General features: G+C 46.7%; 1 protein-coding gene and 1 pseudogene across 3 annotated transcripts in view; one reads left to right on the top strand and one right to left on the bottom strand.

The window, feature by feature from the left end:
* The window catches only part of LOC105476839 (yippee like 2), a 67,981-nt gene that overhangs the window by 16,324 nt on the left and 27,311 nt on the right, over positions 1–24,346 (top strand). For all 3 annotated transcript variants that reach the window (XM_011733097.3, XM_071082847.1, XM_011733098.3), the window contains exon 2: positions 3,733–4,046. In XM_011733097.3, coding sequence (XP_011731399.1) covers positions 3,930–4,046 — 117 coding nt within the window. In that variant the 5' untranslated portion in view covers positions 3,733–3,929. The remainder of the gene's footprint in view (positions 1–3,732; positions 4,047–24,346) is intronic.
* LOC139359596 (transcription factor BTF3 pseudogene) lies at positions 16,773–17,428 on the bottom strand (annotated as a pseudogene).

The following is a 24,346-nucleotide window of genomic DNA, read 5'->3' as shown; positions in this document are numbered from 1 at the left end:
AATTAGAATGAGTTCAACTCCATACTCTTAATTTCTTCCTTAAAAAAAAAAATCAATTTTCTTTCCTGAGAATTGACCCGAGAAGCTTTTAAAATTTTTGCTTAAAAGGGAAGAAGACAATGCAGATGATGAGTTTTTGGTCCCCACCTCTCAGCTTGTTCCTCTCATGCAGCCTGCTTTCCCCTTTCTCAGCCCACAGGCCTTTTTTTTTTCTTTTTTTTTTGAGACGGAGTCTCGCTGTGTTGCCAGGCTGGAGTTCAGTGGCGTGATCTCGGCTCACTGCAAGCTCCGCCTCCCAGGCTCAAGTGATTCTCCTGCCTCAGCCTCCCAGGTAGCTCGGACTACAGGTGTGTGCCACCATACCTGGCTAATTTTTGTATTTTTTGTAGAGATGGGGTTTCACCATATTGGCCAGGATGGTCTTAATCTCTTGACCTCATGATCCGCCCATCTCAGGCTCCCAAAGTGCTGGGACTACAGGCGTGAACCACTGCCCCTGGACCTATAGGCCTTTCTTGATCCTGCTTCTCTTTGCTTTCTACTTACCTCCTCTCATTTCTTCTAGTTTGTCCTGTACCAGTTGAACAAGATTCCTATTTCAGCAAGCCACTTTTTCTTCCCTTTTTCTTTTCTTCTTTTTTTTTAATGCTCTGTGACACAGTCTGGAATGCAGTTGGAGTGAACACTGTGCACTGTAACCTCAACCTCCTGGGCTCAAGTAATCCTCCTGCCTCAGCCTCTCAGGTAGCTGGGATCACAGGCGCATGCTAATTTTTTATTAGCCATGCCTGGCTAATTGAGGTCTTGCCGTGTTGTCCAGGCTGGTCTTGAAATCCTGGGCTCAAGCAATCCTGTTTCAAGTGCTAGGATTATAGGTGTGAGCCACCACACCTGGCTTTTCCTTTTTTCTTCTTAGGAACTGAGTCCCCTCCCTAGGATGCCTGTTTATTCATATTTAAGAGCAATGGGGAGCAGAGTGACCCTGCCACAGCGAAGTGTTAAGGCCTCTTGTCTAGGCCTTCCAGAGCCTTTCTAGCACCAGACAGCCTGGGCCATTGCTTATGTGGTAAATTTTTCTCTTGTCTTTTTAGGTTCAGAGCTGTGGTAAGGATGGAATGTGCATGTGTGTGTGTGTGTGTGTGACACACTCGCATTTAATACAAACGAGAAATGCTTATTTCACAGAAGGTAGCTTTGAATAAGTTTTGGGATTCAGATTTGAAGCTGAGCATAACCAGAAACTTCTACCTGTAAACTTTTTTTGGGGGTTTCCTTCAGAGGAGAAGTGAGAGAAGAAATAATTCTACTCTGGGGAAATGCATAATTTAGAAGCTGTCTGCATGTCTAAGAAAACAGACTCTGTATCTGCTCTCTAAACTCAGACTGGCAGCCAGGTCATTGTTTCTTTTTCTCCCCTCTGTGTTTGTGTAAGACGAATGGGTCTGGTGTTCTGTGTGCTCCCCAGTGGGCAGCTAAGGCTGTGGACTCCAGCAGCATTTGGCCTGGGGGAAACCTACTGCTTGTTTTCCCCTGCCTGTCTTTCCTATTTCCTTACTCTCTAACTCACCACCCCTTCCTTTCCTGGACATGCTGTCTATCCTGAGAATGGAACAGGAATATTAGAAAGGTTGAAGGGCTAGGTGCGGTGGCTCACACCTGTAATCCCAGCACTTTGGGAGGCCGAGGCGGGTTGATCACCTGATGTCAGGAGTTCAAGACCAGTCTTGCCAACATGGTGAAACCCCGTCTCTACTAAAAATACAAAAATTAGCCAGGCGTGGTGGTGGGCACCTGTAATCCTAGCTACCTGGGAGGCTAAGGCAGGAGGATTGCTTGGACCCGGGAGGCGGAGGTTGTCGTGAGCCAAGATTATGCCACTGTACTCTAGCCTGGAAGACAGAGTGAGACTGTCTCAAAAAAGAAGGAAAAAGGAAGGTTGAGGGTATTTCAGGAAACTCCAAGCGGAGTGCTTCGCTCTACCACCTTTCTACCTGTAACACTATGCATTGGTCTTCTGTGGACTGTCTTGTCATTCACCTTACCTGCTACTCAGAGTGTGCCCAGGGTGTGATGAAGGGGTTCTGGATCAAAAGTTTATGTATCTTTCATCCTGTCTCCTGTGATGGTCAGGCCTAACTCTGAGGCAAAGCCGAGAGAATTATTTCCCACTTCCATTTCCTTCAAGTGTTGCTATAATGTTCACTATAACCTGATTTTACATCTTTAAAACTAGAGGTGGGAGGCTGAGCAGGGGCGACATCGTACCTTGGCCCCTGGAGATCTGAATCCCTTCAACAGTCAGATAACTCACATATAATTGGCCGCTTTGCATGTGGAGCCTCCTTGGCTCAGGGCTGCAGAAGAGGAGTGCTCTCACTGTGGAATAAGGGGTGGTGACTGATACTGTCCTTCAGCCTAGTGCTAGGTAGTGCTGTTGGCCACTCAGGACGATATAAAGTGTCCCAGAAGTATGGCAGCCTCAGTGACTGCTTTGGTGGGAAGGATTCCAGGGAAGACGGCAGCTTTGCTTTGGAAGATTTGGTTCCAGGGAGGTTTAGAGGAAAAAGAGGATGATGATTTGCAGGCTTTCTCTAAAGATCCAGATGGATCCCAGACGTAGTCCAGCCAGGAAGATCTGATTTTGTTTATCTTCCTTCCCCATCTCCCTAAATAATTTTATCTTCAAAGCATGACGCAGGTGTTAATTAACACTCCCCACTCTCCTGGGAGGTAGGCAAGTGGAAACACCACCCCTATTAGTGAAGCCCAGGGGATAGCAGGTGCGGAAGCCTCAGGCAGGTGAGCCACAGAGAAGCAGAGGAGTCTTAGACCTTGTGGCCCTGCCCTCAGACCTTTATTTGGACTCGCTGCTCACTTAGTTACCTTGGCACCACCTCGCTTTCTCAGTGTCCTTGGTTCCCAGTAAAAGAGCTGAGGCTGTGGTAGAAAAGATGTATGGTACTATGGGATGAATAATGGGAAGTCAAAGGGCTGGGAAGGAATTCTGGTAAAATTCACTGTTACTGTGAATTTTAGATGCAGGATTCTGATTATGCCATCGATTTCATTCATTTGGTTTAAAAAAATAATGTACTATTTACTTCTGCGTGAGGTGTATTGCAGAGAGAATCACTTCTTCGGAAAGAGCTGGCTTACCGCTAGGGATCCCGCTGATTGGGAACTTGATCCTTTATATCCCATGCTCAATCTCTAAAGCAAAGCCTGGAGTGTGGGGTTTGCTGCCTCTGCAGGTGATGGCTTCAAGCATTGGACTCTTGACATCTGGAAATGGATGAGAAACCCAGGTGTGACTGTTGGATGTGGTGAACCTCTAGAGGCTAAACTTTTCCTTCTCCTTTAACCACTTGCCTTGGTTGGCTCAGGAGAGGGGGCCCTGAGGAGTCCTCTCCCTGGGGCTGTAGGTGGTAGCACATCTTCAAGCCTGATGTTATCTAGGGCTGCCTGGGAATGATGATAATGCATGTGCTGGGTGTCTAATGAAACTGCTGGGATGATACTGAACTTCCCACTCCAGAAAAGCAGCGAGACTGGAGTCTCCAGTGGTTTCTTTCTCATTCATTGGGTATCTTGGGCATAATACAAGGAACAGAGAAGTGGGTCATTTGATCCTGTAAGTGTTGCCTTCTTCATGGGTAGCAGTTGGATTCTGCTTGCTTTGTAGGGAGCCCTGCTCCATCAGCCAATGTCAGTCCTCTTTCCTTGATGTTACAGGCTGCTGAGAACTAGCCCTAGACCTCCGCGTGAGGGTTCTTCTGCCGAAGACATCACCAGTGTGTGGAGCCTGCCCCACACCCACCCGCTGCCAAACCACGGCCTTTACCTGTGTCTTCCGGTGTTTCCCGTGCGACCCATCCTGTGGGAGTGCCTCGTGGGCTGCCCCAGAGTTCACCCCACACTCAGCAGCGCCAATGGTGAAGATGACAAGATCAAAGACTTTCCAGGCATATCTGCCTTCCTGCCACCGGACCTACAGCTGCATTCACTGCAGAGCTCACTTGGCCAATCATGATGAACTAATTTCCAAGGTACATGTTTCCAGCAGGCCTTCCTTGCCTACCTCGGGGAGGGCGCTTAGTGCTCTTAAGGTTGCAGAGGTTTACAGGCTCTCTCAAGAATATTTGTACTCCATCTTTGTACAGGGAGGGCTGACCCACATGACTGTCTCGCTCAACTGAAAAGTGACTCTGAGTTGGAGGGACAGAGTAGTAGTTTAATTTGTTATTTTGGAAATGAGGTGTCATCCTTGTTGGAGGCTTTGGGAGCTGGCAGCTTGCAGGCCAGAAAAGGGAAGGGCTGGGGATGGATGGGAGCCTTGTGCTCAGCTTGCTTGGTTTAGGTTGGCGGACGAAGAGTGAAGAGTGCTCCCTGCTCAGAAGGTGAATTCTAAGAAAGCAGGAGGATGTCTTGTAAGAGGGGTTTCTTAGCAAGAAGAGAGAGCCCCCCAGGAAGTTGTAAGACTGTGGAGTTACTAAAGTGGGTGGCCTTTGGCAGGGACCAAAAGTGGCTTGTTGAAGAGCAGACCGTCTGGCCTGTGGGGGCCTTTAGGGCTTATACATGAGGTAATAATGGCATGACATTTGATCATGATCAGAAGAATGGAACCCGATTTTTCCTGAGGTGCTTAGGCAGCTGCTTTCTAAAGATGGGGCTGGGGGATTATTAAGTAAATAAACCAACATGCCAGTTGTGCAATTCAGGAAATGGATCCTTCAGGCAGCGTTCTCAGGGGAACTGCTTCCCTCCTGGCCCTAGATTCCCAGGGGAAGAGAAACAGGTTTTACTAGGCTGCACGACAAAGAGAAAGAGATCATGGGAGACTTTTCCCTTACAAAAGCATCTTTACCCAGAACCAGGACTTCACGCCATTAAAGTAAAAACAAACCAACCCACCTCTACACAGACCCAGATGAAGTTTTTTGTTTTGTTTTTAAATCAGTGTTCCTCATCTGTTTACAAGACCTGCTGGAAAAGGTGGCTGTTGCTTTCTTTGTCTCTGGTTTGGTAGCCCCAGCCAGAGAGGAATGAAGGATCTAGTCAGCTCTTGTAGAACAGTCCTCTCCAGCTGGCTGATTTGACCTAGGAGGTGAAGAAGGCTGCCCAAATAACCACATCTGTAGTAGTAAGGCTTTTCAAATCAGGCCTGAGGACCGAACCCCCTATTCTAGCCTATTCTCCAGGGTCTAAGGTGACCACAGAGCTTGAAGCATACAGCCCCTTAGAGTCCTATCCTCTGGCCAGACTTGTGAATCTGCCCCACTTTCTTTTCTTTATGGTTCTGTTAATTCCTCTCCTTTACGCTGCTTACATTTCAGCCAGCCTTTAGCTTCCTTCTCAGCTTCCCTTTGAATTTTGGGGAACCCCTTGAGTCTGGAAGTTTGAATGTGAGAAGGTGTCAGTGAGAGAAGAGAGGAGTTGGTCTCTTGGGTGTTGGAATTGGGTTTGCAAAGTTGGAGGGGAATTGTGAGTTGTCGGTTTTTTTTTTTTTTTTTTTTGGAAATCTCTAGAGAAATTATTTGCCTATATCTACTGGGAAAGCCAAGGCATCATTTTTTTAATACAGGGAACCAGTGCTATGTATCATAAGAAATTGAGGTACCAATAAGGTATTTTAGCACCCTCTATGTACTAAAAACTGCAGCTTGACACTTTATAAATGTTATCTTAACCTTCATATGAAGTCTTTAAGGTAGGTGACATGAGTCATATTTTATGCGGATGAAGAAGCTGAAACTCATAAAACTTGTCCAAGATGTCAAATCAGAGGTTCAGAGAAGAGTGATTACTTTGAGTGGGTGTTCAGGAGGGATTGCTGGAGGAGGTGGTTCTTTGATCTGGGCCTTGTAAAATGGGCAGAAGTTGAGTATGTGGAGATGGTAATGGCCTTCAGAATTTATGTCTTATCTCTTTGGCCTAGTGTACAGGGCCTTTGACAATTTGGCAGAGTCATGACTTTTTTGTTAGGTCTCCAGCCAGCTCTCCACTTTGTTTTAGCCACTCGGAACCAAGCCACATTCCCTGAATATGCAGGTATGCGTGTTTCAGGGCTGTGTGCCTTAGTCAAGAGTGTCCCTTCTTCTTCACCTCCCTCCTTCACTCCTTTCTCCTGAGCTCTTCTTCTACGTCCTTGGGCATGGCCTATGTCTGCTTTACGTCTCAGGGTCAGAACCTGACCCATGGCAAGATCTCAGTAAATGATAAATGAATAGATGGAGGTTGAGCCTTGGAGAAGACAAGTAATGAGAAAAAAAAAAATACTTTGTTGGCCTCATATCCTTCCTGTCCCTTTTGGGGCAGAAAGGCTCATTCACAAGTCCAGGCCAAAGTCAGCACAGGCTTCAGTTTCATTGGCTCAGGCCGGTACACAGATGGGGTGCATTAGAGCTTGATGATTTAAAGGGTTGGGTGAAATGCCTGGCTGTGGGGAGAGCTGAGGGAGCTGCGGCTGGCATTGCACAAAGGTTCCTTTATTTCACTCCACAGCCACCCCCGGCGTTAAATAATCTATAGATTCTTATGCAGGTCTGCCTAATGGAAAGATCATTGCCCCAGCCTCCTCCTTGGAAAATAGGCCTTTCTTTTCATTTTTCCCCCCCTCCTCTTCCATTTAAGAAAGTTCAAGGAGAGAATGTCTCTCCTGTTCTCCTCTCTTGACTTAATCTCCTATGCAGTTTCAGAATCTGCCCAGTGGGAGTTAGGAGCTGGGAAGCAGATAACTGGAGCTGGATCAGCAGTGTAATTAAATGATACTTTGTACTGGTAATAGGGCCTTTCATCTGAAAGCTTGACATTCGTTTGGTGCAAAAAAAAAAAAAAAAAAAAAAAAGAAAGAAAAAGAAAAAAAGAGAAAAAAAAGAGTGCTTTCATTATGAAGAAGGGGATACAAAGGTCTGAGTTTGTGACCAGCAGTGAACTGGGACTAGGACTGGAACTTCAGGCTCCCTTCTATCAGTGTGCCTAAGCCTAATGGAAGTGTAGAGTTACAAAGTTTTTAAAAACAAATGGAGTCTGTATTGCCATGGTGGCGGAAAGAATCCCGTACCAGGCTTTCTACCTTCATAGCTTGCTCTAGATCCCTAGAGGCCTAGTTACGTGCAATCAGCTGTCCAACTTCCAAGCCTCAGTTTCTCGCTCATAAAATGGGTAAAATAATATTTACTATGTTTAATGCTGTGTTAGTCCATTAGGGCTGCTAAAGCAACATATGATAGACTAGTTAGCTTGTAAACAACAGAAGTTTATTTCTTACAGTTCTGGAGGCTGGGAAGTCCAAGTTCAAGACAACACGAGATTCAGTCTGGTGAGGCCCTGCTTTCTGGTTCACAGACAGCTCCTTCACACTTAATCTGACACAGTAGAAGGGAAGGGTCTCTCTCTGGCCTCTTTATAAGGACACTAATCCCATTCACAAGAGCTTTGGCCTGATGACCTGATCACCTCCCAAAGGCCTGATCTCCTCCTACCATCATCTTTGGGGTGAGCATTTCAACATATGAATATTGGGGAGACATTCAGACCATAGCAGATGTCTCTAGCAGCCAGCACCTAGTGTGTGCTCATGGTGTGCTATCCCAATAACAGTCCTGAGGAGTAGGCATACACCTTACTGGGGGAGCAGGTTTATCTCATTGCATTGTTATGAGGCTCAGATGAGATCATGGATGTGTGGGTGGTTTGCAAATCACAAACCTCTATGTAAATATAAAGTAGTCTGTTTGCTTCTCTTGGCCTTACTGTCCAAAAGAAAAGAACAGAAAGGCAAGGGGGTGGATTGGAGGGAATTATTCCTGCCTGACACCAACGAGTTTTAGTTTGGCTAAGATGGGTTCACTTGGTACCTGAGGCACAAGAGTTGGATATGAGAAGGGGTAATAGCAAGCCAAGCGTGTCTGTAGAAAGGTAACATGGCGCCGGGCGCGGTGGCTCACGCCTGTAATCCCAGCACTTTGGGAGGCCGAGACGGGCGGATCACGAGGTCAGGAGATCGAGACCATCCTGGCTAAAGCAATGAAACCACGTCTCTACTAAAAAAATACAAAAAAACTAGCCAGGCGAGGTGGCGGGTGCCTGTAGTCGCAGCTACTCGGGAGGCTGAGGCAGGAGAATGGCGGGAACCCGGGAGGCGGAGCTTGCAGTGAGCGGAGATCCCGCCACTGCACTCCAGCCTGGGCGACAGAACGAGACTCCGTCTCAAAAAAAAAAGAAAGGTAACATGGCATTTTCTCTGTAAAATGGTAAAGAGGATAAGGGGAAAAGCTCTTTGAATTGATGACAGAACTATCTAGGGAATGTGCCAAGGCATCCTACAATTTCTTTCTTAGGGGATGTTATGGTCTAAATGCTGGAGTGTTTGCATGCAGAGGTATTTTGAGTTGGCATGAGGAATTGCTCACATTGTTTCTTCCCTAATGGTACATATAAGCCCTAGTATAAAAATATACTTTGGTTATAAAATAATAATAGCTTCATTTGGAACAGTTAGTAGCCAGCCCTAGTGAGAATAATCTAAACACTCATTTTAGTGGACATAATCTATTATGGAAACCTGGGTCTTCACAAAGCTTTTGTATGAAAATGTTCTGTCTGTCATCCTCCCTTTGCCTCTCTCCTGCCAACCCCTTAATGGCATTGTGGAGTAGGCCATTTAGGAAGGATAAATTGGATTATTCTATCACAGACCCACTTTGGGGCCTTGTGACTTCATGCCAACACACGGTTGCTTTAGTGCTCTGGGTCCTGGAGGAAAGGAGTTGTAGGGTGCTGTAGAGGGGTATCTGATGGAGGCGGGATGAGGAAACCTTTTGCTCAGTCTCCAAAACTATTTACGTTATTGTTATATGAGATCTATAGGTCAGATTATCTTCTGGTGACAAATACGGAATTTCCAGAATTACGGATCATCTCATTCAAGCCTCTCTTCATTAGGAAACAGGCCATGGGTGACTCAGTGATCAAACTGAGGTCACACAGCCTCAGAACCGGGGCCGTCCACCTCGTACCCCTCCCCAGCGTTCTGTGTGAGGAGCCCTGGCCTGACTTGTTTGCAAGCTCTGGGCAGTCTTTCTGAGGTTAGGAACATTTAGAAGGCAGGTGGGTTTTGTTCCCTGTGGGGTTCCATTGGGCTTACAGTGGTGACATTTTGGTTTTCCCTTCCTGTCTAGAGATTAGATGCAGCATTGCTTTGAGAAGAGTCAGGGAGTGAGATGTTCTGAAGCCTTGTATTGATCTAGTGGCTGCCAAGAGGTAGACTCTGCCCTTGGTTTCCCACCTCTGGCTCTGAGCCCTGGTGTTCTACACCAGTGTAGTGTAGTACCCCCGTGCAGTGGTGTGGAGGCAGTGCCACGGAGGGAGTGCTGCTGTGGAAGTACCGGGATCTGTCCCATCCTGTCCTCTCTACCTGTCAGGGCAGGGATTTGTTTCTCAATTCCCATGGCTCACCAGTTTGGTTTGTTTGTTTTTCTTTTCTTTTTTTTTTTTTTTTTGAGATGGAGTTTCATTCTTGTTGTCCAGGCTGGAGTACAGTGGCACAATCTTGGCTCACCTCAGCCTCTGCCTCCCAGGTTCAAGCAATTCTCCTGCCTCAGGCTCCTGAGTAGCTGGGATTACAGGCATGCACCTCCACGCTCAGCTAATTCTGTATTTTTAGTAGAGACGAGGTTTCTTCATGTTGGCCAGGCTGATCTCGAACTCCTGACCTCAGGTGATCCTCCTACCTCAGCCTCTCAAAGTGCTGGGATTACAGGCGTGAGCCACCGCACCCAGTCTTTTTTTTTTTCTTTCTTTCTTTCTTTTTTTTTTTTTTTGTTGAGGGGGGTGGATGGGGTCTTGCTCTGTGGCCCAGGCTGGAATGCAGTGGTACGATCTCGGCTCACTGCAACCTCTGCTTCCCTCCCAGCCTCCCAGGTATCTGGCATTACAGGTGCACATCACCACTCCTGGCTAATTTTTGTATTTTTAGTAGAGATGGGATTTTGCCATGTTGGCCAGGCTGGTCTCAAACTCCTGACCTCCAGTGATCCGCCCACCTCGGCCTCCCAAAGTGTTGGTATTACAGGCGTGACCCACTGCACCCGGCCAGTTTGTGTTTTTAATGTACAATAAAACTACTCTCTAAAATTGTGATGGAATTATCTATGTCCTGAAAACCTCGTGTAAATAATAAATATAGGAACATAATTTCTAAAAATCCCCTCATTTCTTTTTTTTCTCCAGATGCCCTGGAAAACAGTGTAGTGAGCATTGAGTTATATCACTAGTAGTGTTGTTAGTGGCTGCTGTGTCACATCAGACAACATAATTCGTTAAGGGTATGCACAATATAATCAGACCAGAATGCCAGTTAGCAAGAATTAAAAATAAAGATGAAAAGAAATGATAAATATATACAATATGAGATGTAACTGTTGAAGATAATTATTCTATGAACTTATCTAACTGCAAAATAGATAATTTTAGCTCTAATTTTGTTAATTGAGCTCTAATTTTGATATTCAGTGGATATATGACATAATGATTTTCACAAAAACCATACTCGAATAAAATTCATATTTTTTAGGAGGAAGGAATAAACAGATTGCCGGCGTAAATGTCTATCTCAAAAAGTAAACCTTTTGTTTCTAGAGTAGTGGGACCTAGCTCTTTACTGGAGCAGTGGTACTAAGAAGCAGAAGGGTGGGAACACCTGCGCTCTGTGGCCCGAGCTCTGGTGGGTGCCTCTGCCACTTTGCTGTTGAATGTCAGTGTTTCTTTTTTATTTATTTTTTTGAGATGGAGTCTCACTCTGTTGCCCAGGCTGGAGTGCAGTGGTGCAATCTTGGCTCACTGCAACCTCCGCCTCCTGAGTTCAAGAGATTCTCCTGCCTCAGCCTTCAGAGTAGCTGGGATTGCAGGCATGCACCACCACAGCCGGCTAATTTTTGTATTTTTAATAGAGACAGGGTTTTGCCATGTTGGCCAGGCTGGTCTCGAACCCCTGACCTCAAGTTACCTGCCTGCCTTGGCCTCCCAAAGTGCTAGGAGTACAGACGTGAGCCACCATGCCTGGCCGTGTCAGTGTTTCTTAAACATCACTTCTAAGCTACAGCCAAGGCAGAAGTGACAAATAATGGAAGAGTTCCAGCACAACCCAGTAAGTCCAGTTTCAACACATGCTCTACCCATTTGGCTTTTATAAAAGAGAATCACATTTCCCAAACCCAAATCACTTAATTCTTTTCTTCAAGTATGTGACCTTTGAAAGCCCTGTCTCCTACTAATGAAGCATTGGCTCTTTTATACTCCTGTAGAAGTATCTGTTCTACAGGAAGGGGTGGCAAGTGAATCAAATCTGTACAGAAAGCCTCCAAACAAAGGGATGTGGTTACTTTACAGTGTTTCTTGGTGAAAATAAACTATTTGGGGCTCATAAAGTATAGTATCTTATGGTACCTTTCCTCCATAGGGGCAGAGATTGAACGTGTTCAGGATGAAAAGAGCCATGAATTAGGCTGGGATTTTTTTTTTCTTTTTTTTTTTTTTTGAGACGGAGTCTCGCTCTGTTGCCCAGGCTGGAGTACAGTGGCCGGATCTCAGCTCACTGCAAGCTCCACCTCCTGGGTTTACGCCATTCTCCTGCCTCAGCCTCCCCAGTAGCTGGGACTACAGGCGCCCGCCACCTCGCCCGGCTAGTTTTTTGTATTTTTTTAGTAGAGACGGGGTTTCACCGTGTTAGCCAGGATGGTCTCGATCTTCTGACCTCGTGATCCACCCATCTCGGCCTCCCAAAGTGCTGGGATTACAGGTTTGAGCCACCGCACCTGGCTGTTTTTTTTCTTTTTTTGATACAGAGTCTCACTCTGTCACCCAGGCTGGAGTGCAGTGGTGCAATCTTGGCTCACTGCGATCTCCACCTCCTGGGTTCAAGCAATTCTCATGCTTCAGCCACCTGACTAACTGGGATTACAGGTGTGCATCACCATGCCCAGATGATTTTTGTATTTTTAGTAGAGATGAGGTTTCACTGTGTTGGCCAGGCTGGTCTCTAACTCCTAACCTCAAGCGATCTACCTGCCTCTGCCTGCCAAAGTGCTGGGATTACAGATGTGAGCCACCGCACCCAGCTTGGGATAATTTGTATAGCACAGTTGGTCCACAGTGGGACCATTTTAACTGTATCTCAAGAGTTTCTGGTGTATGTGGGTACTGTGCCTATACCTGCTCTTTTTATCTTATTGATTCCATTGTCTTTGCACAAATACTAATTATGTACTCTGTGTGTGTGTGTGTGTGTGTGTGCATGCACATAGCACTATTCTAGATATTATAATACTACCCTAAAATTTTCTCAGGGAACTTTTATCCTAGTTTGGGAGATAATAGATTCATGTTATGCCTTCTTGAAGTTTCTACCTCATCTTTTATGCTTCTGTTAAAGCAGTTATCACAGTATGATGACACGTTTCCCATTAGCCTGTGGATTACTTGAGGAGACGATTGTGATATCATTTTTATGTCTCTAGAAGCAGCACGGCTCCTAAGACTGGTAGGTTCCCGGTGAATATTTGAGTGAATGACTTAGTACTCAGATAGAGATCTTTATCAGTGACTTTCAGTCTGGGTCCATGGACTGGCTTCAAGGACTCCATGAAATTGTGTGTGTCATTCTGTGGGCATGTATATTTTTCTAGGGAGGGTTTCATGGCTTTCATCAGGCTCTCCACCAAAGATACTGTTGGTTAGAAAAGGAAAAAAAACACGCACACAACCAAACTTTAAGATCCATCTGTCTAGAAAACGCAGTTCTGGGAAGACTTGGTGGAAGAAGTGGCATTGAACTGTGCTTGGAAGCAGAAGCCTCAAATGGTGGGGAGGAGCTGATAAAAGGAGCGGCAGGAACCAAGAGCCAGAGGCAGGGAGCACAGAGGGAGCAGCCATTCTTTAGGGTAGAGGTTGAAAAACTGTGAAAACATTGAAAGTGTAGGTCGAAGCCAGATTATTAGAAGAATAGAAGCTAGGATGTTATCCCATTGACAGTTGGTTGTTACTGAAGACTTTTAAGCAGGTAATGACGTGGTCAGCAAATGGTCAGTGTTGCCATAGTGTGGCAGATGAACTAGTGAGGAAGAGACTAGAAGGGGGCAAGTGGTGTCTGTCCATTGCAGTGGTCTGAATGTGTTCCAGGCACATGGTGGTCATTCAGCAAATACTCATTGACCACTGCTTGGCAAATAAATAGAAGCATTCTATGGTTTTTAAAAAAATTGTCTTTATCATTTGTAGGCATGGACAAGGGGAATTGAGTTCAGGAAGTCACATGCTTTAAATGGGAGGCAGACCTGTCCCATAGTCATGCCTGCTCCCTGTGAAAATTAATGATCTGGGCACACATAGAGTTGCTCACCAATTTAGTATCAAGGGAGCTGCTTGGGACCAAATCTGGCGAATCATCTTTATGTTTTGTTTTTCTTTTGCTGCAGACTGCAGGCAGCTGGAGCACAAAATCTGCTCAAATGTGATTCTTTCTGTGTGGTTACTTTAAATACCAAAAGGAAATGTTGACTTGAGCGATGAGGCGTACCCTGAAAATTAACTCTGTGGTTTGCAGATGCCTTTAAGGTTCCAATCATAAGACTGGTTTGTATATTATTAGTGTCTAGGCTCTCAGCAGGGACACTGGTAATCAAGCTTGTATTCCCAGTCAAAAATCCAAAGAAACTCTTTTTCATCAGGGTGTTCACCCTGGGAAGCAAGGAGTGGGTGCAGGATCCCTCTGTTTCTGTTTGAGCGGTGGCACTTCCTCTGGCCTCTGGAATGGTAAATCTGCACCATTGCTACTTTGGCTCTTTGTATTTGGGGGCCTGACTACAATCCACTGTCATACACTACTTGTTCGGTTCCATAATTCTTGTGTTTTAAACAACATTTATACCTAGATGGTAGGGATAAGAAGATGAGTCCTGCACTTAAAGAGCCTGTGACGTTTAGGAAACAAGGGAAAGCAAGGCTCACCATGGAGGGTAGAAGAACTTTACAGATAAGGTTGTTTGGTGTTGTAACAAACACAAGATGAAAAATTAGGCCGGGCGCGGTGGCTCAAGCCTGTAATCCCAGCACTTTGGGAGGCCGAGATGGGCGGATCATGAGGTCAGGAGATCAAGACCATCCTGGCTAACACGGTGAAACCCCGTCTCTACTAAAAAATACAAAAAAAAAAAACTAGCCGGGCGCGGTGGCGGGTGCCTGTAGTCCCAGCTACACAGGAGGCTGAGGCAGGAGAATGGCATAAACCCGGGAGGCGGAGCTTGCAGTGAGCTGAGATCCGGCCACTGCACTCCAGCCCGGGCGACAGAGCAAGACTCCATCTCAAAAAGAAAAAAAAAAAAGATGAAAAATTACATTGCTGCTATTAGCTACTATTGATTGAATACTTCCTTAGTTTTTTATATATATATATATAGAGAGAGCGCGCGTGCGCTATGTTGCCTAGGCTGATCTCAAACTCCTCACCTTCAGCAGACCTCCCACCTCAGCATCCCGAAGTGTTGGGATTACAGGTGAGCCACCACACGGGTCCCTAAAGACTTACACTTTTTTTTTTTTGAGATGGAGTGCCACTCTGTTGCCCAGGCTGTGCAGTGGCACAATCTCTCCCACTGCAGCCTCTGCCTTCTGGGTTTGAGCAATTCTCCTGCCTCAGCCCCCCAAGTAGCTGGGATTACAGGTACCTACCACCACACCCAGCTAATTTTTGTATTTTTAGTAGAGATGTGGTTTCACTATGTTGGTCAGGCTGGTCTCAAACTCCTGACCTGACCTCAAGTGATCCACCTGCCTCAGCCTCCCAAAGTGCTGGGATTACAGGCGTGAGCTACTGCACCCAGAACACTTTCTTCTTGATTGAGCACCTACTGTGTTCCAGGAACTCCTTTAGGTATTTTACTTACTCTGTCACTTTACAACATCCTTTCAGGGTGGGGATTAATTAAGGCCATAGGTTACCAGGTTACCAAGAAGCCAGATGGGTTCAGATTCAGATCTGCTCATGTACTTTTTGCTCCCACTTGGCAATGTGGCCTAGGTTCTTTTGGCTTTGCCTGTTTTATGGTCTCACTCAGTAATCCTTGTGGCAAATCCCACCCTTTCTTCCCTCCTGTCATTTCCTTTGCCTTGGTGAATCCTCCTCCTCTCCTCTCTCTCTTTTCAGTTTCTACCCATTCTTGAAGAACAGCTCACATCTTTTTTTCTTTTTTTTTTTTTCTTTTTTTTTTTTTTTTGAGACGGAGTCTCGCTCTGTCGCCCAGGCTGGAGTGCAGTGGCCGGATCTCAGCTCACTGCAAGCTCCGCCTCCCGGGTTTGGGCCATTCTCCTGTCTCAGCCTCCTGAGTAGCTGGGACTACAGGCGCCCGCCACCTCGCCCGGCTAGTTTTTTGTATTTTTTAGTAGAGACGGGGTTTCACCGTGTTAGCCAGGATGGTCTCGATCTCCTGACCTAGTGATCCGCCCGTCTCGGCCTCCCAAAGTGCTGGGATTACAGGCTTGAGCCACCGCGCCCGGCCCACATCTTTTTTTCTTCTAGTGAGTCTTCCTGGTCTATAGGATGCTCTGAATGTCAGTGGAACTCACTGTCTGGTTGTTCATTTTAATGACTGTCTTGTGGTATGGTCTGTGTTGTTATGGTTGCATGCACTTTTTATGTATAATTGTCTTGCTTCCTAACAAGATTCTCAATGTCCTGGAGTCGTAGATGCTCAGAACTTTATGGCTGAAGGTACCTTTGAACCTGGAGTTTCTAGTTCAACTCCTCATTTTACAGCTTAGGAAACCAAAGCCCAGAGAGAAGCTGAGGGCCTCTTGATTTTGCACTTTGCCACCTCCCCCCCACCACACCACCGTGCACATAGCTGGTGCTTGTAAGTGCTGGAGGAAGCCCTGGGAGAGGGCTGGCATCCGGAAGATTGACAGTGTCAAGCACTATGATCTTGGGCAAGACTGTTCACCTCTCTGGCTCTCCCTTTTCTTCATTTATCCAAATGAGTGCAATAGGTTAGACTGTCTTTAAAGTTCCTTCTACTTCCCCCTGCATCTTCTGAGTCTGATGTAGTAGCATAAGGTGATATGAGGCCATATAACATAGCAGCTCGTGGTATAACCTCTGAGCCAGACCGCCTGGGTTCCAACCTTGGCTTATTCATTTGGTAACTGTGTACATTAAGTAATCCCTCTATGTATGTCTTATTTTTTATTTTTTTTATTTTTTTTTTTTTACTAGGCAAAGAACTTTATTAACCTTTGTTTCAAACTTGATTCCCAGGCTTCTTCGGCTTAATTAGCTGCAAAGAATGAATTGTGTATAAGCAAAAACTGAAAAGAGCTGCAGTGTCCAAGGGGCTTGGGCTTAAAAATATTAGAGATCTAGATTTTATCAGATTCATAAACAAAAATTTCTTAAAAAGCAGTCATAATATAAAATAGCAGCTCCCAGTAACTTCTTCTTTTTTTTTTTTTTTTTTTTTTTGAGACGGAGTCTCGCTCTGTCGCCCAGGCTGGAGTGCAGTGGCCGGATCTCAGCTCACTGCAAGCTCCGCCTCCCGGGTTTACGCCATTCTCCTGCCTCAGCCTCCCGAGCAGCTGGGACTACAGACGCCCGCCACCTCGCCCGGCTAGTTTTTTGTATTTTTTAGTAGAGAAGAGGTTTCACCGTGTTAGCCAGGATGGTCTCGATCTCCTGACCTCGTGATCCGCCCGTCTCGGCCTCCCAAAGTGCTGGGATTACAGGCTTGAGCCACCGCGCCCGGCCCCAGTAACTTCTTCAAGTTTTATCTTCAGAAGTTGACTCAATTCAGTTTGCCTCATTCTTGGAAGCCTCATCAAAATTCTCCACAAGATCTGGAACTTCATCATCATCATCCTCTCCAGTAGCAAGTGGTGCTTTTCCATCCACAGATTGTTTGGGCAGAGCTTCGGCCAGTCTTCTTAAACTAGTCAGACTATCTGCGCCAAGCTGGTTTAAGATGCTGGGTAGCATTTCTGTCAGCTGCTTCGTCTCAGCATGGCCTGTAATGGTGAAAGTGTTCGCTGCCAGAGATGCCTGAACTTTAGGGTTGTTAAAGTGGATCACTGTTCCTTGGTTTGTAAACATATTCACCTCTTCAATACCGGAGATATTGTTTACCCCTAACTTCTTTAAGGAGAACTGAAGTTTTTTATCATCTGCTGTGGCTGTTCTATGAACCACCTTCTTCTTTCTGCGAGCAGTTCCTTTCCCACCAGTGCGCACTTGTGCCTGCAGTTTGGCGAGTTTTTCCTGGTTCATGATTGTTTCTTTCATCTTGTCGGAGCGAATAAGGGGCCGCGCGGGGGACTAGGGTTGGTGCTCAAGGGGTCTCGGGTGGACCAGCTGAGATTAGGCGCACACACGCGGGGACGCAAGATGGCAGCTGTCTTTTTTTTTTTCTTTCTTTTTCTTTTTTTTTTTTGGAGACAGAGTCTCGCTCTGTCACCCAGGCTGGAGTGCAATGGTGCGATCTCAGTTCACTGCAACCTCCACCTCCTGAGTTGAAGCAATTCTCCTGTTCTCCTATTCAGCCTCCCAAGTAACTGGATTACAGGTGCCTGCCACCACACCAGCTTTTTTCTTTTTTTTTTTTTTTTTTTTTTTTGTAGAAGATGGGGTTTCGCCATGTTGGCCAGGCTGGTCTCGAACTCCTGACCTTAGTTGATCCACTGGCCTCGGCCTCCCAAAGTGCTGGGATTACAGGCATGAGCCACTGCGCCCAGCCCCCTTTGCGTCTTAATGGCCTCACCGGCAAATGGGAATAATAGTAATATTAGATACCTGCTGGGATTTTTGTGGAAATTAAATGCGATAATCAATGTGAAGTCCTCACCACAGGACCTGGCATATGACAAATGCTCAATAAATGTTGGAAGCTAGTGTTATTCTATGAATAGTCACTAAGGAAAACCAAATGGAAAGTGACAGAACTAGGGCCTGGCACCCCAACAGGCCTGGCACACTTGCTAGTTGCTCTTCTTTTTGGAGAGTCTCAGCAGTTGCCTTTGAGCCCTACAGCTGTCATCCGTGGTCTTTTGAGGCCTCTCATTATGGAGTCGCTTGTTCCTTATCCCAGGGGGACCAGCAGGTCTCAGGAGGTAATGAAATAGCAGCACCTTCCACCACGGCTCTCTGGGGCCTTACCTGCAGGCAGCAGCGAGGCCTCTCTAGAATGCCAGTGGAAAAGCCTGTCCCTGCCTGCTTCTCTTCCAGTCTGTCAGGTGGTTACTGTGCCTCTGACCCACCTGAGGACCTCAGTCTGCTGTGACACAGCAGCCCAGGCAACTAGAAGAGAAGTCCCTGGCCTGGACAGTGAAGCTGGAGCTGAGAATTGCTTGTCAGTTTGATTCCTTCTGTGATGCTTCGGCCAGGGGATGGGGGAATGTTTTGAAGGAAACAGCTTTCTTTATCTTAAAAAAACAAAACCAAAAGAGAATCTCTGATAACCTTTGTTTCCAAAGCACTCAGCAAAGCTGCTGAAAGGAGGGTTTGACCTGGTGACCCAGAGTATTATCTCTGGGGTAAGGGCTGCCCAGTCAAGAGGAGCTTTAGCTGTTTCCCTGTCTCCCTGGCTGGACAGTGAGTCGGAGGAGGAGGGGGAGAGGAAGAGAGGAGGAGATGGCTCCGCCAGCTGCTGCTAAAACAACAACATCTGATCAATCTGTAAACTCCCTCCCCTCCAGACCACAGTGATGTCAAGAGGCAGAGCAGGTGGCGCTGGGTCTCCCCTCGCCTTTGGTCCCTGATACCCTTGGGTCTTTGAAGGGGTAAATTGTGATCATCAAAAGGAAAATTCTCTATCTTTGGGGGCCCAGGAGCTCCTTTTCCTTCCTGTTAGGGTTGGCTCCACCAAGAGCAATTTTCTGTTTCCTCATGTATCTGTTGGGAAGCTAACTGTCACCTTAGCGTCCCAGCCGATAAATGAGGAAGCAGATAAGTGTTTCCTCAACAAAACAAAAAATCCCTGAGTGAACCCTTCTGCACTGGGCCTGTCATTTATTCCACGTTGCGTGAGCTCCTCTTACGTGTTAGACCCTGGGAATACAGTGGCAAACAGATGCAAGCTTTGCCTTCACTGAGCCTGTACCCAGTACGCTTTGGTTCCTGGAAGGCCTAGCACCTGAAAAAGCGGCTGGTGGCAGGAGAAATGAATATCTCCTTCCTGAACCTGGCCCTTAGGGTTATCCAGGGTGGCTGAGAAACCAGCATTTCCATAGTGCTTTCCATTCAGCTTTGCCTAATTTTCATGAGAGGCTGAAGTGCTTTCAGCCTTTTGTTTCCCTGACGTCCCTGTCCTCCCTTGCAGAGTCGGCCTGAGCTAGCCCAGCCTAGTGGGGCAGCCGCCTGTTCTCTGATGCATCTTTGGAGGAATGTCTGTGTTCTCAGGACCAGGCCTCTCCCCACTGTTTACATTCCTGACCTTCTGAAAGCTGGCAGCTTCATCCACAGATGGCCTTTCCCCTTTAGATGCCAAATGTTCCAGACGACAGGTAGAACTATGAGAGGGCCTTTAAGGTTCATCCCAGACACATTCAGCTAGGAAACCTGAGGAGAGAGGAAGCCGGTGAAACAAGACTTCATGGAGCTCTTTGAAGCTGGAAGCCCCCATATTTCTTGATTCTCCCCGCAGCGGGAGAGGAAAAAAAAAAACGCAAAGTGTGTCGGTGTGGGAGGAGAGTTCCTCCCTGTCCATCTCTTTCTCTGTAAAAACAAGAGGCCAACCTTCCCTGAGCATTGTGGGGACAAGTGCTTGGAGAAAGGAAAGCCGATAAGATAAAGTCTGACAAATCTAGGTCACCCGGCTGCTGCCAGGTACCTGTGTGACTGGTCACCTTGAAACTGACAGGAGTATGGACTTTTGTTCAAGGCTCAGACTGGCTGATTTCCCATGCCTTTGTTTATTCAGTAAACATTAATTGAGTGCCATTATGTGCCAGGCCATGTGCTAGGTGTTGCAGGTCCCTGTGTGCCTCTGACAGGCAAAAATCTCCTCCTGGATCCCAGGCCTGTAACCAGGGCTAAAAAAAGAAATGACTTCATTCAAAAGCCAGTTGGTTCACTAACTTCAGAGTAGGGGCAGCCAGTCCCTTGGTAGAAGGGAGGAGCTGTTTGCAGTCTTGATTCCCTGTTCTTTGGGCTCCATCCAAAGGTCTGCAAAACTTTTTCTATAAAGGCCAGATAGTATTTTACGCTTTGCTGTACGCAGGGTCTCCACTCAAATCTGCAGCCACAGAGCGTATATAAACAAATGAGCATGGATGTTTTCCAGAAAAACTTCATTTGCGAAACAGGTGAAAGGCCCAATTTGGCCCTTGGACTGGTTTACTTAGCCCTGGGTAAGATGATTAGAATGACTGTTGTGAAATGGATGTTGGAGAAATAGATTTCTGTGATTTCAAGAGGAATCTCAAACCAGCATGGTGGCTTGTATGGAGAGTGTAGGTGTTGAGTCTCTGTGCTAATTGACAAGGTCTTAATTGACACCCTGGTGAGAATTCCATTCCATAGGCCAGACTTCAGCCCCAGCCGTCTAGCACCCACAGGTTCCCACCGTAGGTTACAAGGCGATCAAGCCAGATAGGGCACATAGTTTCCTACAGTGTCATCACTGTAATGGGAAAACAGTGTGGGGCCCTGCTGACGGAGAATCTGTGGCACCATTTGAAAAGCCTTGAATGAGGGTCAAGCCATCTCTGCTCCAGACTTGGCTTTGCACTAAATTTTCAGTGTGGCATTGAGCAAGTCACTTAACCTTCCTGATCACCCTGCATATATTAAATCCTACTGTATGAAGCACTGGGGATACAGAAATGAATGCAACGAAATTCTCTTTTCTTTTTTTTTTTTTTTTTTTTTGAGACAGAGTCTCACTGTGTTGCCCAGGCTGGAGTACAAAGGCACTGTCACAGCTCACTGCACCCTCAACTTCCCAGGCTCAGGTGATCCTTCCACCTTAGCCTCCTGAGTAGCTGGGACTGCAGACGTGCACCACCACACCCGGCTAATTTTTCTGTTTTTTGTGGAGACGAGGTTTCTCCATATTGCCCAGGGTGGTCTAAAATTCTTGGGCTCAAGTAATCCACCCGCCTTGGCCTGCCAAAGTGCTGGGATTGCAGGTGTGAACCAGTGCACCTGCCTGAAATTCTTGCCCTTAAGTAGCTTATGATCTAATGGGGAAGGCAAATAGGTAAACAGTGATAAAATGTAGTGAAACACAGTCATTATTTCACTGTAAGTGGTTGTTCCAGATGTTATGAGGGTAAAGAGCAGGATGAATGTTTACTAAGATTAGTGTTTATAAGCATTTACTAAGTGGACAAGAAAACAAAGACAAGAAAGAGGAGTCCATTCTGAGCAGAGACAGAGAAACACGACACAAGACCAAGTCCAGGGACCACAGGGAAGACAGATGGGGAGTCAGGGGAGTCTGTGCTTTAGGGAAGCAGGTCAAGGTGGATCACGCAAGGCCTAGAAGGCCAAACGAAGGAGTTTAGACACAGTTCTGGATGCTGTGAGGAGCTGGTAAAAGGTTTTAAGCAAATAGGATTTTATTGAGATGAGATGAGAATAAAACATAGCCTATTTTGGAAAATCAACTTCTTTAGCTTCTGTAAACCATATATCCTTGAGCTTTGTGTGATTATACAATGTTGATGTTGTGGAGTGGTGGGCATTGATAACATGCCATAGCCGTTTAAAAATAGTCAGGCCCGGTCCCTCCTTGGTGGTGCCTTCAGCTACACAACAAGCAGGTAGATCACTGGCAAATAGCAAGCAGTCATAACTCTAAGAAGAGGGCCTTTGTTCATGGAGGTCTGGGGGTTTGCAGGGCCTGGGCACTCTGTCTCGCCTGACACTCCTGGCTTCCTGAGTAAGGCTCCCCAAATCATTGAAACCTGGCAATTGCAACCTCATGTTGATGAGTTTTTCTCTGAATTTAAAGAGAGAATTCAGTTGCAGAGTTCCAGTGGCTTTGATGTAGCCATGAGATTTGGAACAGGGCCAAGTGAAGGTGGAAATAAGTGGCTTCTGCAGTCTTTATGTATTTGGAGAATAATTGAAACAGGCATTGGAAAATGGAGATTCTTAGACAGTGATTCCCAAATCTGACAGTACATCAGAATCACCTGAGATACAAAGGCAGATCACCAGATCCCACCCCAGAGATTCCTTTTCTGAGGGTCTGAGAGTGATGTGGAATCAGGGCCCTGATGGCCGAGGGAAGCAAGCCACCTAGGACACAAGGTCTAAGGAGACACTCACTCTCAGGGTGGTACAGTACAGGGTCAGCACCCCACTACAAGTGCTTCCGTTGGTCCTTCTCAGGCTGTCTGCTTGGCTTTGAAATCTCCAGGTAACCCCCTGTTCCTGGTGTCTTACACTTGGACCAAACATGGCACCCCAGATTGCTTCTGCTTGTTTCTTTGCTGTTTGTTTCAATAGGGTTTACTGGCCCATCAAGCCATGGCACACAGAGGAGGGGCACAGGTGGCCCTCAGCAGGGGCAGAGAGTTATCCTTCCTTTAAGCTGTTTGCTGATTAACTCCCTTCTCTGCTGAAACCAGACAAGAAGAGGAACTCAAGAGTCAGCAGGGCTCAGAAGCCCCAATTAATGTGTAGTCCAACTGGGTCGGGGGAGTGACCCTGTGCAGTGGCCCTTTTTTGTTTTTTTGTTTTTGTTTTATTTTCCCCAGGGGCATGTGTGTCCCAGCTTACTAGAGTAGAGTTCTGCACACTGGGAGGAGGATTCCAGCCCCTGGCCGGGGGAGTTAGAGCTCCTGTGAAGCACATGCCTGTCTAGTCAGTCCCTTCCTCCCTGGCCTGCTGGCTGGCCTCTGGCTGGTGTTAAGTTGCCCCAAATACCTAGTCTCCTGTTTCACATCCTTAGGCAAAGATCCCACGGCCAAGGTGCCCTTTCGGCTTAGCTTTCCCACCGGCTGCTCGCAGACAGATAAGCTTCTGACAGTAGGGAAGGGGGAAGGTCCAGAGGTGAGTAGGATGCTGAGCAGGCCCCTTTGTCTGCAGGCACAGTGGGCTCTGCAGCTCGCTGTTGGATGGGGCAGGCACTGGGTGGTGACCAGCTGCCTGTCCCCAATCCTCCACTTCTTTAGTGGCAGGTGGAACATGGCTTGGCTGGGGCACAGTCGTGTATATGCTCAGGCTTTACCTTGGGATGGAAATTGGAGGCTGAGTTTGTAAATGTGGAGAGGCGAGGAAACTGTGTTTGGGTGAGCTGGAGAACGCAGGGGCTGCCTGAGCCAGGCTCTGTCTCTGCATAGTCTGCCCTGGCTGTGCCAGACTCCCTCTCCAGACCTCTCAGAGATGTTTCATTCCTTGGGCTGCGTTGAACTGAGACATAGCACTGCTGCGAGACAGGAGGGAGAAGGAGCCAGTGGACAGAATGTTCTCATGCCTGGATGCACCGGCCACAGCACAGGCTGGGGCCTTGGGAATTAAGATGAAACTTCTCCCCTTTCTTTAGCCAGTCAGTATCTTTAGTAACAAACGAGATTGCTGCCTGGATGAACTGGTTTTAATTTACCTTTCTAAAGTGATAAAAGTGCTTAAAATGAAAATGGGAGTGACGAGGAAGTTTGCACAGTTCACTTCACTGGTCTCACTTCTTTGGGGAATGAACATGAGCTCCTGGACCTGAATTCCCACCTCCTCCTCTCTTCCTGTCACTTGCAACCAAAGCAAGTATCTGAAACCTGCTGGCTATAGGAATTATTACATTATGTGGAGTTACTTGATATCCCAGACAGTCCCCAAGGAGAGGTCCCCCGTCACGGCTTCCAAAGATAACCTTGGATGTAGGTACCAGAGTGACAGAACCCAGAAACTGGGCCTCTGTGTATAAGTTGGTCTTGAGTGCCCAGAGGCTGTTTTAAAATGTGTACAGAAAGGTAGCAATTAAATGTTTGTCTTGGAATAACCCTGGCCTCTGAATTTTCCCAGAAGCCCTAGCCTAGGGAAGATGATTAAAAATAGATCTGAGTAGCACTTCCTGCTTGGCAGATGGCTGATAGCAAATGCTAGACTTGCGACTGACCTTTCCTTTCTGAAATCTCCTCTGTTTCCATGATGCTAATTGAGTCCCTCTCTAGGCCTAATCAAAGGCTCCTTAGCTGGTTGCAAAAAAGAAAAATACAAAAACCATGGCTTGCTCTCCTGGTTGGGCTCAGTTCATGGAGCAACATGAAAGTGCTGGAATTTGCGTGGAAACACCCACTCTGTGGTCTAACTGGCTGGTCCTTGTTTAGAAACTAACAAGTTCTGCTTTCAGATTTACTGCCC

The sequence above is a fragment of the Macaca nemestrina genome, chromosome 17, assembly GCF_043159975.1.
Source record: "Macaca nemestrina isolate mMacNem1 chromosome 17, mMacNem.hap1, whole genome shotgun sequence".
Lineage (NCBI taxonomy): Eukaryota > Metazoa > Chordata > Mammalia > Primates > Cercopithecidae > Macaca > Macaca nemestrina.
This window is presented reverse-complemented; position numbering and strand designations above follow the sequence as displayed.